The sequence below is a fragment of the Vanacampus margaritifer genome, chromosome 13 (genome assembly GCF_051991255.1).
Source record: "Vanacampus margaritifer isolate UIUO_Vmar chromosome 13, RoL_Vmar_1.0, whole genome shotgun sequence".
Lineage (NCBI taxonomy): Eukaryota > Metazoa > Chordata > Actinopteri > Syngnathiformes > Syngnathidae > Vanacampus > Vanacampus margaritifer.
In genome coordinates this window covers 2,865,392-2,881,818 of record NC_135444.1, presented here as the reverse complement: position 1 = coordinate 2,881,818, position 16,427 = coordinate 2,865,392, and the positions used below count along the sequence as shown (strand labels likewise).

Genomic DNA, 16,427 nt, shown 5'->3' with positions numbered 1-16,427 from the left:
TGTGTTTATGGTTTAGGAGAACTGGTTAAGGGATTTGGTACATGAGTTACATGTTGTGGTTGTCTCATCTCGTCTCAGATACCAGAAATTTTGTGTTAACAATCGAGAAAAACTGTAACAGTAGTCAGTTAACAGTAATATGCAATAATAATAATAATAATAATAACAATCTCATTTACAAACAAATCTAAAGTGAACATGCAAGTGTGCCTTGCACCGTGTTCCTTGTTGGATCTTCATCTTTTTGGGGCACTCTGAATAAACAAAAGGACTGTCAGAGCAAAGCAGTACATGCTCGGAGCATATTTACGAACGCCTCCCTAATGTATAGCAGGTTTGAGCCACAAAGTCTTATTCCAACAACATCCCCACCTTCAAGTGAAGCATGAGTTTTGCTTTTCCCCTCCTTCTTGCTTGCTCCTGCTATGTGGTATCGTTTGGGTGACATGTCAAGTAGTGCTCTGCAAGTGAGGGTTGTAGCGTTCCCACTGATTGGTCAGATGTCCAGTCTCGTCATTACCGCATTTGCATTTCAAAATGCATCAATTTTATAATAAATACATTGAAATGATTGTAATGAGTCAATTAGAGTGATGATTTATTTATGATATGCTGCTCTTTTACTTTTCTTTATGATCCTTGCTGTTGCTCTGAAGGCAAATGAAGAGCTCCTTTTCAACAAATTTACTGTATATGCATAAAGAATGAAACTTTAGAGATATTATTTTTTATTTGTACTCAATATGCAGTTTATTAATTGACCACTTATATAACATAAGAATGGCTTTTCCCTGTATTTGCAAATAAACTCTCCATTGTCTTCATATAACAATATGTTTAAGAATGGTGTTGGTTCCAGTAAAGGGTGTTTTTTTTTTACACCACATTTTGAACTTGGTATTTTGCTCATGGTAATTGTACCACACAATGACTCTGGAAATAAACATCACCATCCATATGCTATATGTAATCTCATTATAAGAAGAGACAGTAGAATATAATGAATCTTTTGATCCTTTTTTTATTATCATTGTTATTTTTTGCCATTTTCTCTGTGTCTCCCTGTTTCTCAATATGTCTTCCATTCAGTCTTTGTCTGTTGGAAGAACTGGACTGTAGCTGTAATGAGTTGGAATCACTGCCTCCAACCATCGGCTACCTGCACAGTCTTAGGACTTTTGCTGCTGATGAGAACTTCCTCATCGAACTTCCCCGAGAGGTGATAATCCAATTGCACAATTTACACTTTTCTTCCTGACCTGTTTGGGAAATGCATGTTTGCAGTTTGTTACCTGACGTGACCCCACCATTTTTGGGCATGTGTACAGATCGGTAACTGTAAGAATGTGACTGTGATGTCACTGCGGTCCAACAAACTTGAATTCCTCCCTGATGAGATAGGACAGATGACCAAACTACGAGTCCTAAACCTTAGTGATAATAGGTACACACACACGCACACGCACACACACACACACACACACACACACACACACACACACACACACACACTCACACACACACACACACACAATGTAAAATAAACTGTTCATCAATGATTTTGTAGTTGCTCTTGCTGCCTACAGTTGCCATGGCAACTGGTGAGTGTGTTGCTATGGCTACATGCTCTGCGGGCTGTACAGTACGTGGGCAGAGGAAACATCTTTTTCTCATTCTGGCTCCCCTCCCTTGTCTCTCATTGTTAGGTTAAAGAATCTACCATTCACCTTTACTAAGCTGAAGGACCTGGCAGCTCTCTGGCTTTCTGACAATCAGGTAGATCTCACCTCTCTCCAACAAAACATGTTCCTCTACCTGTAGATTAATGCAATGCCATTAATCAGGTGACAGTACATAAGCGAGGTTTCTTACCTGCTCTTAACTATTGGGTCAATTTGATTGCTTTATCAAAGTATCAACACACTTCTGTGAAGCTATTACAAACATCATGAAAATACATGCAGTCATTATTCCACTCAGACTTCAACTGCATTCCTTTTATATTAACCTATGCAAAGCATTAACCAGAAAGTCATAAAAGTGTCATTTTGTTGATGTCTTAACTTTGCTGAAAATCAAACTGAAAAAAATAACATTAATAGAGTTACCATTCCCCTTAATTGATGACTTTCAATTGAGAAATTCCATTAAAAAAAACATCAGCAGAGTGTGTCTTTGACATTATGTTTGCAATACTGTAGAATGCTATAAAAACACAACAGTACACAAACATTTCCCAAATACTGTATCAGTTAATGTGCACATTTTGAGTCTGTATGTTTGAATATAATGCATAAAAGCATTATGCCCATGGAAAGGAAATGCATATACTGTAACTCAGTGGTGCCCAAGTCCGGTCCTCGAGAGCCCCTATCCAGTCTGTTTTCCATGTTTCCTCCTGCAGCGCAGCTGAATCTAAAGATCAGCTAATCAGCAAGCTTTGCCTGATAACGATCTTGATCATGAATCAGTTGTGTTAGTGGAGAGAAACATGGAAAACAGGCTGGATAGGGGCTCTCGAAAACCGAACTTGGCCACTCCTGCTGTAACGTATGAATGCTAGCAAATGAGTGCTAATGTGCAAAGGTGATTTATAATGTTTTTTTTTTCTTAAAGACACAGTGTGTAGAATTTAGTCCCATCCAGTGGTGAACTAATAGAATGCAATGACCTAATTTTGAAGTGCATGCATTATGAAGCACGAACACAACGGTGCCTCAGAGAGGAAGAAAAATAATGAAACATTGTTGGGATAGCACTTTTTTAATTATTATTTTTACATATTATTTAAATTGGGTTTTTAAAATTAATGAACATTGAACAATCCAAACATTCCTCACGCTGGCCCTTTAATTTACGCATGGCGTTGCCTAAATGCTGATGTGGATATGTCTGTCATTGCAGTCCAAGGCTCTGATCCCCTTACAGACAGAAGCCCACCCTGACACCAAACAGAAGGTTTTGACCAACTACATGTTTCCTCAACAACCTCGTCATGATGAGGGTACATACAAGTTGTGTGTGTGTATACGCGCGCGTGTGCTGCTTGTGTATGTGTGTGCGTGTGAATGAAAATATGATAGCAGGAATATGGAGTCTGAGCCTATCACGTGTCATGTGGGAACTTTCATACCAATTTCATGCAAGGAATAATGCTAAATTTAATTAATACAAATACCTTTTATCCCTGGGGTTACTTTTAAAACTATGTTTTGATGAACAATAATAATAAAGTGGTAACAACATAAATATAATAATTTTATTGTCCCTCTCACCATAAATAATTTCTTAATATAGTATTCAAGCCACAGCTAGGCTATCTATTTAATTCTCCTGGAAGTTCATTGGTAGTTTTACAATGTCATGTTTGACCTTATAGTTGATGCTCTGTTTACAGATTATCAATCGGACAGTGACAGCTTTAATCCAACTCTGTGGGAGGAGCAGAGACAGCAGAGGATGACAGTGGCCTTTGACTTTGAGGACAAGAAAGAAGAGGAGGATAACTCCGGGAAGGTCAAGGTCTGCCCTTTATCTTATTGTCCCGTCTGTCTGTCTGTCTGTCAGTACAGTGTGTAGCCTGTGTTTTTATGAGTTCTTTGATCCACAATCGCAATGAATTTGAAATAAACTTTGAATATGTAGTGAGGCTTTAAACATATTGCATTTAGCCTCTTTTTCTGAATTGCATACATTTTATAAATAATACATCAGTTTTAAGAATTCAAAAGTATTTGAACATTTGTACAAAAATATTGTATAGCCATCATTTTTACCACCTGAATAGGGTGAAAACCAATTTCAAATAGATTTAAACTTCTTTAAATATGCATCAATGTAAAAAATAAAAAAATACTTTTTTTGTAAAGTTACAAAAAGTTACTGTTTATAACAAGGACAAAATTCAGATGTTAAAATAAAAACATATTTTCGATAAAAAAATGAGTCATTCAGATGAATGACTCATCTTAATGGTAATCATGTTTGTTTGTTTGTTTTAAAAAAAAAAAAAAGGATGTGCCGTGGCATTGCTTGGGTGTCCTGGAAGCCTAGGCTTTCTTGATGCTTGCTGTCAGTGCTTTGTTTTTGGGTCATGTGGTCTTTATGTTCCTCTTGTTAGTGCTGTATTACAAGAGGAAAACGAGAGCCACGATACAGTATTATCAAGAGGAAAATGAGTTCCACCAAAACCGAAAACAAAGAGCTGACAGCAAAAATAAAGAAAGCCTTGGCTTCCAAGACCCCCAGGCAATGCCACGGCGCATCGAGGCAGTGATTAAGGAAAAGGGATTCCCAACCAACTACTGAAGGTTGATGTATCATTTTGACAATACCATCAATCCATCCATTCTTTTTTGCATGCAAAACACTGGGAAGTATACATGGTGATTTATTCACAGTACTCTAACTTTTTGAAATCCAGTTTTTGTGGGTTTTATGAGCTGAAAGCCCAAATAATGTAAAGATAAACAAAAAAAATACTTGAAATCACTTAAATTGTGGGCCCTGAATCTATAATCTATGAAAGTTTGACTTTTTGAATGGAATTATGGAAATTTGCTTAACTTTTTGAGGACATTCTAAAAAAAATTTGAGCACCTCTAATCACATTCAAATGCACCAAACGATTTATTGCACACTCCCAGTTTCAACCTTGTGAACTTACAGATATTAATTCCAAATTGATTGAAACGAGTTTGTCTTTGGAACCATTGTTGGTACAAAGCATAGCATACACAGCAACCTAACCCAAAACATTGCCAGCCTTATACTTCTGTCGTGTTTAGTCATGAAAAGACAGGATTTCTTTCAGATTAATACATTACTCATTAATTACAGTGGCTTTCAGTATTGAATACTTCAAACACTATAGTGCAGTTCATTAGTTTTGTTTGTTTTTTAACCCTGTTTAGTTTTCATTGGCATACATATATGAATGGCACATAAAGAGAAAAACACTTGGTTGACACGTAATTTAAATATTGTTCTGGTCTTTTTCAACAGGTGGAGATAAACCTAAAACGCTATCCAACACCGTATCCCGAGGACCTGAAGAACATGGTTAAATCAGTGCAAGGCCTTGTGGGTAAAAACGTTCACACTGGCCATGGCCACCAGCACCATCTCAGCACAGGCACTGCAACCTCAGCAGGAACCAACATGGAACTTACACACCATAGTAAAGAGCCGTACGAACCGCCATGGCCCCTTCCCCCCAAAGAGGTACAAAACACACACATTGCATCATAAAAACATAAATTAATTTCTTGTTTGGCTTTATCCTTGCTTACTAGGTAATAGACCGAGAGATGCAGGACTTCTCTCAGACTCAGCTAATGGATCAGGGATCGATGCATAACTCTGGCATTGACATCCCAAAGAGAAAGGACAAAGAGGACCTGACAGAAAGCTCAGAGGTTTGTGTCTCAAATATTTGCTCAAATGGTTGAATTTGATCAAAGTCAAACATTTCACTCTGTCTCAGTATTGGTCAATGTCTACGAACAAATCTTGTCGCCACATATGATTACACATTATGTGGATAAAAATAAACAATACTGACACATCAGACTTTCTGTATCGTGAAACATCTCAGGCACCTGACGACAAGTCGTTGATTACACAACACGGGTTATGACGCTTCAAGACAACTCAAAGTCAGCCATGACAGTGAACGTTTGTCTGTGACACATCTGTTTGATTAAAATTGGGCTGCATTTGTGTAGTCTGAGCTCGGCATGAGCCTAACCCTCTCTATAGTGTGAGAAAGGCAACCTTTAATTGCTTCTGTTAGTCTGTTTTTATGTATGACACCATCAACATCCAAGTGTGTATTGTATTATTGTTTGATGAGAGTCCCTTTTCAAGTGTTCCATAATTTTGGTTTGACGGTTGAATTTTAAATTCCCAGATAAAGAAGGTGAAAAAGGTTTATATCATATTCATTCTTTTCAAGCATTTCTTTTTTATCTCCTCATCGACTGTCCAAAGATGATTTGTCTTAACATAACAGCATGACTAATGATCGACTTCCAACAGGACTCAATGGGCGGCTCACCCAATGATATCCGCATCTCTGACATGAGGCCTACTCTTGTGGAGCCACCAATGTACAAACCAAAGGTGGTGCTGCTTGGCAAGGATAAGAAAGGTGCCGCATTACACTCAAACACAAAGACATACAGGCTTAAACACATTTAATCTGGGATATAATGAAGCACTTGGGGCTGGCTTGTAATAATGTCCATTAATTAGTAATAGTGCCACACAGATTAATTTCAGAGCTGCACACCTGGGGCCCAATTTTCATGCCCATCTTAAGTCTAGTGCTAAGCGCAGTCTAACTATGCGGATGGGTGGAGTTTTCTTTCTTTTAGTATTTTCCTTCGTGCAGGTACAAGTGGGCTTTTGCTTTTGCAGTTGTGCTCCGTAGTGGGAGGGAATGCAGCCGACTCCCCCTAATTGAAGCAGCTCCCCTCATTCCCTTTAAATCCAGAGAGAAAGAGCTGTGCGGTCTGCATGGCATGCACCTGTAGATGCAGGAGTATGGTGCGCTTTATGCTAAAAATATGCTCTATTTTGCAGTGTTAGTTATAAGTCAAAATTCAGAATTTGCATTTAGTGGATTTAACAACCCAAATGCACAATTCACAAGTTGCAAAAATGGCAGTAGGTTTATTGCGTGTTCAACAGGGACCCTAAAGCGCCAAAAAAAAAATTACTACAATGCAGGAATCCCATAAGTCTTTGTCAAGGCACACAGAAAAAAATCACTGCCAAGCTGGATCAACAATAAACAAAAAGTAAAAGTAAAAGTAGCAATAAAAATAACAGCAAAAACTAATTTGAGAAGCACAAGAAACAAAACGTGTGGACTTTTGGTAACATGAAAGAAAGGTCAAGTTTCTTGACACACAGGCAGGTTCAGGACTTGGCAGGAAACAAAACGATCTGACAAAGGACAGGAATAGACACTGACTATTGACCTTTTGCACGTGATGTCACAGCCCTCATGGGAACGCCCACTACGGGACGCTGGACGGCAAAAGAGCCACTTGCCTGTATTGTAATCATTGAATCTCGTACAGCGTAAAGTCCTTTATCTAATTGATTATCTTATAAAATGGTCATATCTTGCTGTGCGGTCGATTGTACAGACACACAAAGGAGTAAACCAAATGTTGCTTTCACATACCTACTAATGAAGACAAACTACGTCGATTGATAGCAGCAATCAACAGAAAAGACTGGCAGCCCACAAAGTATTCACAGATTTGCAGCGATCATTTTTTGCGAGGTTAATAGATAAATGTTGTAGGTAGTAGATACATGTTCATAGATTTTACTAGTAAACGTACACTTGAACAAAGATTGTAACAAGGTGTCGAATTGAGTGTTTCAAATCACATTAATGAGCCAGCTAGTTAGCGCCCACTCCAACTGCACGAACACACAGCTTAGTTTTAAAATGCACCTTCTTCAAAACTATTAAGTGCATTTGACTGTTTAATGATGGGGGATTTCGTCTTTGTGCTTGGAGTTTTTCACTCTGGAGCCGGAGTCATATTCATGAAATTACTGCATAGCTTGCCACTACGATACGTTTGTTCCATGCTAGTAAACTTAGTAACATAACATCATCACAGTGTTTCAATATAGAAAGGACTATGTAAAAATAAGTCAGCATGATAAACAAGTTTTACCTTTGCATTACGAGATATATAGTCCCCCGGTGTAAGCGTAGCATCTCGTCCCAGAGACTCAGCCAGCGACAAGCTTTTGAATCAGCCCCGGTGTAAGGAGAAGAGACGGCATTGACTACATAATGATATAGGTCGTGCGCTGTGAACTCCGACTAAGTCGTCAATTTGATTAACTTGGTAAAAACAGCAAGCAACAGAAGGTAAGGGGCTGTTTTCAAACCAGCGATCTCCGACTTAAGTAAATATCGCGCTCTATAAGTCCCAACTAAATGTGCAACTTCGACTGACAGGCGAACTTTGATTTAAGTAGTAGATTCCATGGCTGTATGGGCAATAATAACTTTTAATTTGTAAAATAGCAGTCGCTAAGTCACTTAAATGCTCCCGGTCACGTCCAGTTCCGTTCAACAATCATTTCCTTCCGTCGTCCGTCATAGGGCAGTCACGTGATCACGTAACGTCAGTGCAAATGGTCAATACGATACAATATGATACTATACTATACTATACTATACTATACTATACTATACATTTATACATGTGGGACACAAGTGGGGACAGTCAAGATAACAGGAGACACAAGGACAGGAAATTAAATTTCTGAAACTATTTACTACAAAATAAAAGCAGGCATGAGAACACTGATAGGACTAAGCGCAAGGTCATTTCTTGTGTGTGTCTCTCTCTCTCTCTCCAGAATCTACAGACGAGGAGGTGGATAAACTCCACTGTCTGAACCACAGCGGCTCCTCGGCCACCTACTCTGATTATTCTCCCTCGGTCGGCTCCTCTGGTTCCTCCAACCCACCTGTCAACACTCACTCACACCCTCACTCTCACGCACACCAACACAACCCCGCCCTACCGCCACCCAACAAGGACCAGGCTCCTCAAACTCACTGGACTAACAGGTAGCCACAAATATACAATCATGGTTCATGATCAGTGCCATATGTGTCGCTTTATCACAGCCATCTATTGTGCTCTTTTCATTCCTCAACTTCAATCTCCTTTAACTATCACCTTCATAAATCTTCCATCTCATCACTCTGCTTTACCCATTCTCTCTAACATCTCTCCAAACCTGCATGTCTCTCTGTCTTTCCCATTCCTCTCCTTGCTCTGTCAAGGTCAGAGAAGCTCATTAGGATGCTGCAGTGTTGTCACGATTCGCTCTGTTTCTCTCTCATCTCTTTCCTCCCCCGCCTTAAAGTTGACCGGTACAAACATCAGTATACTGTAAGTGTGTTGAGGTCATTACCACTAAACATAAAGCTTGTAGTGGCGCCACAATTAAGTGAGGAAGATTCAACATACACTTTGCAAAATGAAACCAGTGTTTTAATTTGCTTTAAATGTGTCTTAATTTTAGACTCATTTGACCCTTTTTTGACATTGACTTTTATTAGGTTTACTTGTCAACGATTTACATACCCAATCAGTATCCAGAATGTCTTTCTAGTGAAGTTATAGTTGTGGTCATAATTTACAACCCCGGCCTGTCTACAATCCAACCAGGTATGAAAAAAGTCTGTCCACGACTTCTTTAGCTTTCTCCTCCTATCTCAAACGGGCAGATTAAACTTCCGTGACTTAGTGACGTCAAAAAGACACGGAAGTGCACTCGACCCAACCCCCTCAGGTTAGTGGCACCACCTCTGATAAAGTTTTGTCACGCCCACTGAAATTCGAGAAGCTGGCTGCTCCTTTCTTTTTTTCTTTTTCTGGTCGCAAATGCTCCGTGCAGAGGGGAAACAATGAGCAGGAAAAAGTGGTTGCTTCCTTTGTCCCAAGTCTTTGAGAAGACGGTGGATTAATTTTATTTTTGAACGACGTGTACCGACATAATTTCTCAAAAGACAGTTTTGTTAGTGAAAGCCTGTTCAGAGCTGGATTTGCAACACGTATAAACATAATGGATCGATCCCAACAGTGTGACACGACTGGAAACGGGAAAGATATAAGTTTAACATTTTTGATTTAGCCTTCCTTCCTATCCTTTCTAATAAATGTGCACCTTCTACCATATTACTGGTGTATTTTTAGTGCCTAAAGTGGGAGCTTCATTTGTCGCGTGGAGGTTGTTTGATTACAAGAGGTCAGATATGGTAAAGCAGACGGTGGTTGGATAATATGAAGCGGTTGCGTATTTTGTCAAGTTACAATCCGCGGGGGTTAATTTGCAGTGACTGGCAACTTGCCACCTAGTTGACATGACTTTGTGATGCTAACCGGCCGCTAAGTGGTCTCGACGAGACGGCTTGCACGTTGCGACCGCACAGTGGCCTAAATGTTGTATTTATCACCGCTTGTAAATGTCTACAAGCATTCACGGCAAATCAGAGAAATTCACGGCAAAATGCCGTTCACGGGAGATTTGCCGGTTACGGCAAAACAACCATTGCCTAAACAATCACAAACTAACGCTACAACATAGTTTCTGTAGTAACATTATGCTACTTTTTCTTATCGTAAAAAACGTTATGCCACTTTTCCACATATTAAAATAGTTATCAAATGTGTAAAAGACATGTCTGTTTTTTTCTTTTCTTCTGCTCCCATTGCCAGTCGTTTCCATTCACAACATTAGCACATGGCTACGGTGACCGAAATCACTGCCCCTTTCCAGAGAGAAGGGTATGGCCTAGGCGTGGCCAGGTGCAGCTATTTACATAAAAGTGACACACCCCTAAAACAGGCTGTTTTTAACACAGCGTTTTTTGGGGGGGGCTGATTTAGGGACAGCAAAAATATTAGATCCAAAGTCAGTTTTGAAAATGCATGTCACAGGCATGTCTTTTACACATTTGAGAACTATTTTAGTATGTTGAAAAGTTGGATAATATGAGACCTTTAAGATCCCATAGCTGTTCAATAACTTGCCTAATGTAAAATGTCGCACCGAAGGACCCCTTAGCTGTCTAAAAAAATGCCTAATATAAAATGAACCGAACACTAAACTAATGCTTGCATAAACTTAGCAATAATGAGGAATTTAAACCGAACAGGAGGAAAACATTATCATCGCAGTCTGTAGTCACACGAGCTCTACAACACGGCCATCTATTAGTTTGGGACAGAGCCAGAAAAGAGAAGGCTTGGAGAATGGTGGGCGAGGAAGTAAGCATAGCCTACCTGGTAAGTGTATATTTACTTGTTTACTGCAGGAGAAAAAGAATGGCTTAGCCGCAGTCTCAAGAAATAAGTGAATGTACTCTGCAGTGCGTCAGTGAAATGGGAATCCGTCAATGTTTCCATCATTCATCATTCGTCAACGAAATGGGCGACTGAGAAGGTTTGTTGGCACTGACCCGGTTATTGATGATTACATTGACAGATGAAAACCCAATTCCAGCCATGCTTACAGTTGTGCTTAAAAGCTTAAACCCGTGGGCAGAGATAGGAAAACCAGGTCAAGAAAGTACAAACCCTGCCAAAGTTTGTTTTTAGCCACAGGTGCTTCTCGTAATGAACTTGCTAAAGCCAAACTGTGGCAGGGTTTTTACTTTCTGGACCTGGATTTCTAATCTCTGCTCTTGGGGTATATAACCTTAGGAACAGAACTGTAAATGTCACTTAATGACACAAAAATGCTATGAATCATCACCAAAATTCACATGCGCATTTCTAAACAAACAACTTCAACCTCTAAAAATATCAAAACAATTGCCACAGTATTTTGGATCTTACAGTACGGGCATCCGTCATTAACTGATGGACAGTTTTTCCCGCAATATTGATGGAATGCCCACCTCTGCTATTTTCAATATATTATGGGACAACGTTTCATACAAATCCCTTTTTCATTTGAATCCCCTGTTAAATTTTCAGGAGATAACCTTGCATGGAAGGAGGCAATAATCACTGAAATGAATATGGGGCACAATCACTTAGGCTACAATTGAGAAAAACTATATTGTTTGTATGTTTGGAAAGTTCCAATTTCTCTTTCAACAGCAATATATTAAACAAACCACATAATTTATCATTTGTAATTGACATTCTATAAATAAAATAAAACAATATGACAGGTACAGCAACATGTGTTGTTGAGTCATTTTTCAGGCCACATACTGTAAAATTGAATTTATGCTTAACTTTTCTCTGTATTATTCTTTGCACCAGGAATAATATTGACTCTGAACTAGAAATAAGGAAAAAAGGAATGCTCCTTTGTTATATCACAAACAACAAAATAGATTCTTGTTAGAGTTTGTTTCAATGTTATGCTTTGTCTTGATTTAGGTTGGCCCAGTCTTTTCCTAAACCAATAGACTCCAAGCCCCTGCTGTCGCAAAGAGAAACTCCTCCATCAGGGACCATGCAGCAACGTGGAGATAGACGTCCATTGAGTGAGCCTTTCGACTGGGCCGAGGCCCCTCACTATGACAACACTGGATTTGATGCTGAGGAGTCTCCCCTAGACCCTTCATCGTCTAATGCGAGCCAGGGTAACCCAGCACTGGGTTCCAAACCTCGGAGCCAGTCAACACATGGCCGCCGTCCTCTCTTAAGGCAAGAACGAATTGTAGGCGTCCCCTTAGAGCTGGACACACAGACACTTCCCTTTCACAGCAACCAACGCGCCACACAAGACAATGAACCCCATGCTTCTGCACTAGCATCCCAGAATCCTTGGCAGAATTGGACCCGCACTCCAAGTCCCTTAGAAGACAGGACAGCTTTTCCCTCCAAATTGGACCTTACGCCAATCTCAAGCCCCAACCCAGACCGCAAGGTGGCAGATCAAAGGTAACTGAAGTAGGAGATCATCAATTTTACTTCTCAGTAGTCTGTCACTTACTGTTGTATGTGTTTTGGGCATTGTTGAACTTAACCTAATGTTACTGTACAAAGTGTAAAAATGTTTCGAGACATTCACACACCAGTGGTCTACAGATTGTAACTTAGTCAAAGAACAAAAAAAACTTCTCTCTATTCATTAACTGATTCACTCCCAGCCATTTTCACCGAAGCAACCCCCTTCGTTCCCGGCTGTTTTACTGGATTTTGACTGATTTTGCAAGGCCCACAGAATATTGTGTTATATTGCTATAAAAACATGGAACCTAACAAAATAAAGATCAGAGTCTTTTCTTTCATCATGAAAAATGTATATTTGTATCTGTTACCTTTTTGCAGCAACGCATTAGAATATAGCTAAGTGTCATCGTTATTCACAAACCTGTTGAAAACACTGAGGAAAAAGAGCTTGTTGCAACATGGCCCTGGCTAATCTCTTATACTCTACTGACACCTGCTGGCCGTTTTTTGTGTGTGTAATAACTACCTTTGATGGTGCTGCTGTTGTAAACCTGACAATTTGGTGTGCAGAGCTCTTACCTCTGTTTCTTTTTTTCCCCCTAGGCGGGAACAATCATCAGTGCCTCTTCCTGGTAGCTGGTCATACCACAACAATCAGGGGGAGCAAAACAGAAAGGACCAGCTCACTGTCACTGGCAGCAACAAGGTAACTGTGGTAATGAGCAAAAACTCTGACCGACTGTCTCCGATGATGAAAGAAACAAGGTCAAAGTTTAAAAAATCCCAGAGCATTGACGAGATCGACATTGGCTGCTACAAAGTATACAGGTCAATTTTTATGTATTACTTACCCACTGTGATAAGTCATACAGGTATAGCACTTTTTTGTTGTTGTTTACACTTGTTCTTTATCTACAGTATTCCCATGGACAGTTACAGCTCGTCCATTGAGCAGCAGAGCAGTTTGGACCGCCAAGAGCTGCTGGGTTCCATGGAGCAGACCAACATGGCTCGGTCCCAGTCTGCACCTATGTTAGATGAGGAACTTGGATTTGCAGCGCATGGCAACCACAACCAGCAGGGGCACAGCCAAAAACCTGCAGTCCCACATAAAGCCTACCACTTTGACCAAAACTATAATCCGCAGGTCAGCAACATGCATTTAGATAAGTGCTTCTCAAATAGGGGTGCGGGCTCTCATTGGGGGGGTCGCGGGGAGATAGCAGGGAAGGGCGTGTGTGACCTCAGGGAACTTTTTGTTGTTGTTGCTATACTGGAATAAAGTGTAATTGCACATCCACTACAGTAGGTGGCAGTGGTGCTCTCATTGTCAGGGAGTGCTCAAGGAGTATTAGTTTTCCTGCACGGGTGTACTTGCAACAATTTTATAGACAGCAGTGGAAGGTTGGAGTGAGTGAAATGTCTTCTTTCGGGGTTGGATGGTAAGCTTAGTCAAAAAATAATTGAGAAGCACTGATTTAGATGGTTGTATAAAGCAATATTGTAACTGTTTATTTCTTTAAGCTTCATTGCATTATTGTCTATTATAAATATTTATATGTAAATTAATTACTCACTGTAAACAATTCTAACCAATCAGGTGACCATGGACAGACGTGCCCCTCCACCTTTCCCCAATACACCAGATTATGTCAACCACTCATCAAAAGCATTGGAGTACATCAATCAACCTGGAAAGACATTACCCAAGGAGTTGGTGAGCCCTCGGTATCGTGCTTACCCACCACTGGAGATGTTCTCTTTTCCCCAATCACCAATCAATCAGGATGGTTCCTCCAGTCAGCAGCAGCAACCAATCCCATCGCAGCGTTCTAGGCCAGGGTTTTTGAGGAGAGCAGACTCACTGGTAAGCTCTACCGAACTTGCTTTGTTCCGTAGAGTCCACGAAGCCCAGCAGGAGGCCCTGCAGGAAGCTCAGTACAGACAGCAAGTATGAAATGAGAATTTTTTTATGTTTTATGATTATAAAAATAAGCAATGTTATATCTTTAACTGAAACTAATGTATTGGTTTATTTTGTGCAGCATCAGGGGGACCCTCCTCTTTATAGTCGAGCGCTGGCTTATTCCACCCCCATAGACCATCCTGCCAACATGGTAGACAACCAGAGTCAAATGATGCACAACAAGAGAAATGGACGCTACGATGACGATTATAGCAACTACCAGGAACAGAAGAAACCCATGATTGGTTATCCAACCAAGAGCTTGACTCAACGTCGCCCCCTGTCTGCTAGAAGCTACAGCACTGAGACCTATGGAGCATCTCAGGTGTCTCAACTCAGTAAATAACATACATGTTAGTGCCGCTGTGTAGGGCTGGGTGATACGAGCAAAAATTAAAATTGCGGGGGTTTTTTTCAGTTATTTAAGACGATTACGATTTTAATCGATTTTAATCTAATAAACCCAACAAAAATTTATTTAAAGGTTTCATTTAACCCAAAATAATTCCTGTACAAAATGTTGAGACAACAATAATTTCTCCTGATTCTAAATAATTTTTAACATTAACTAAACATTCGTAGTTTGTGCTTAAATGCCACAATTAAGTAGCTGGTAGCTTTTGTAAACATGTCTTGTAAAACCATCCAACATTCTGCCACTGGTGCAATATTACAACTCACAAAAACATTTGGATGGAACTGAATATAAGAACAACAGCTTTTAACAATCCAATGGACAAAACTCGAGTTCACAATCGAGCACATTTTCAACTATTTGATTTTTAAAATGGCAATGTATCGGATTAATTCGATTTATTGCCCAGCCCTATTGCTGTGTATGCTGTTGTTTCATTGATATGTTTTGGGGCACAATGTAATTGCTGTAATTGCTTGGAAATGTAAGGCCATGCCATAAAGAGGTAAAATCAAACTAGTTCAGTATATTTGCCTTCATATCAGTCTACTAGGGGCTAGACTTGCCGACAAATTGGGCCGACATCAACGAACAGATTACAGTTGGATTCGTAACTTAATATGACATATTTCTGTGTGGGGGGGGGGGGGGGTCATATTAACCTGAAAATAAATATAATTTGACCAAAATTGTAAATGGAGAAGACTTCATCATACGGTGTTCAAAGCGTTTTACAAAGCTCTTCATTCAGTTCTTTAAAAACTCATTATAATCATCAAATTGCTGCTGCATTGTTCTAACTACGGAATAGTTGTTCTTTTAAGTTTCAAATGTCTTACCTTAATTAGAATATTGCTTTCCATTGTGGCCAACAGGAGAATCGGGGTCGGTTATTGCACGCTTTGGTTTATAAAATGGTCGTCCTCGTGGCAAACATCCTGAATGCTGGATGGGTTAGCCTGAAGTCTACTTGGTAATTTATCAAGCTTTGGAGACCATAGATATATATAGCAAGTTGTGTTTGGCTCGAATAAGTTTATTATAACTCAATGAATTCTTTAGCGATTTTGGCGCAGATTGGTTTGTTACAAACATCAGACATGCAGCTATAATATTTACCTTACAGTGACGTCAACCACTCAGAGTGAAGGCTTCAAATCTATGCTGACGGCCACTTACCTGAATTGTATGTGTTTAGCTTCCTTTTTCTAAATGACCACATCGCATTGCAAAATGTCTCGCTCAGCTTAGCACCTTATTGGCTGTTACGTCAAATCACTGGAGAAGAATTCTAATATGATTTCATGTGTATGGACATTGTCTTTTAAGATGCATCAACTGCGTTCTCACATGGTTTAAGTCTGTAACTGTCATAGAAAGTGGACTAACGCAAAATTCATACCATCTGATCCGATTCTGCAAATTATGATTCTGTTTTTAATTTGCCACGCCCACTCGAAAATATGTACAAATTTCCACCTATTTTTGCACAGCACAACAGTACCATACCTGTAGCCCTGATATGAGTTCAATCTTGAGCCGGTTTCAGGTAAATGTAACACCAACTACTGCTACTACT

At 39.8% G+C, this 16,427-nt stretch overlaps 1 protein-coding gene across 19 annotated transcripts in view; it reads left to right on the top strand.

Moving 5' to 3' along the window:
• lrrc7 (leucine rich repeat containing 7) overlaps window positions 1-16,427 on the top strand; it is a 142,244-nt gene that overhangs the window by 100,291 nt on the left and 25,526 nt on the right. For 17 of the 19 annotated variants that reach the window (XM_077583622.1, XM_077583620.1, XM_077583621.1 and 14 more), the window contains 14 exons: window positions 1,090-1,219; window positions 1,329-1,444; window positions 1,707-1,776; window positions 2,905-3,004; window positions 3,398-3,522; window positions 5,005-5,223; window positions 5,295-5,417; window positions 6,040-6,151; window positions 8,401-8,614; window positions 11,949-12,455; window positions 13,071-13,295; window positions 13,386-13,614; window positions 14,068-14,418; window positions 14,513-14,758. In XM_077583622.1, the coding sequence (XP_077439748.1) occupies window positions 1,090-1,219; window positions 1,329-1,444; window positions 1,707-1,776; window positions 2,905-3,004; window positions 3,398-3,522; window positions 5,005-5,223; window positions 5,295-5,417; window positions 6,040-6,151; window positions 8,401-8,614; window positions 11,949-12,455; window positions 13,071-13,295; window positions 13,386-13,614; window positions 14,068-14,418; window positions 14,513-14,758 (2,767 nt within the window). The remainder of the gene's footprint in view (window positions 1-1,089; window positions 1,220-1,328; window positions 1,445-1,706; window positions 1,777-2,904; window positions 3,005-3,397; window positions 3,523-5,004; window positions 5,224-5,294; window positions 5,418-6,039; window positions 6,152-8,400; window positions 8,615-11,948; window positions 12,456-13,070; window positions 13,296-13,385; window positions 13,615-14,067; window positions 14,419-14,512; window positions 14,759-16,427) is intronic. The other 2 variants (XM_077583619.1, XM_077583617.1) reach the window with 1 other exon arrangement.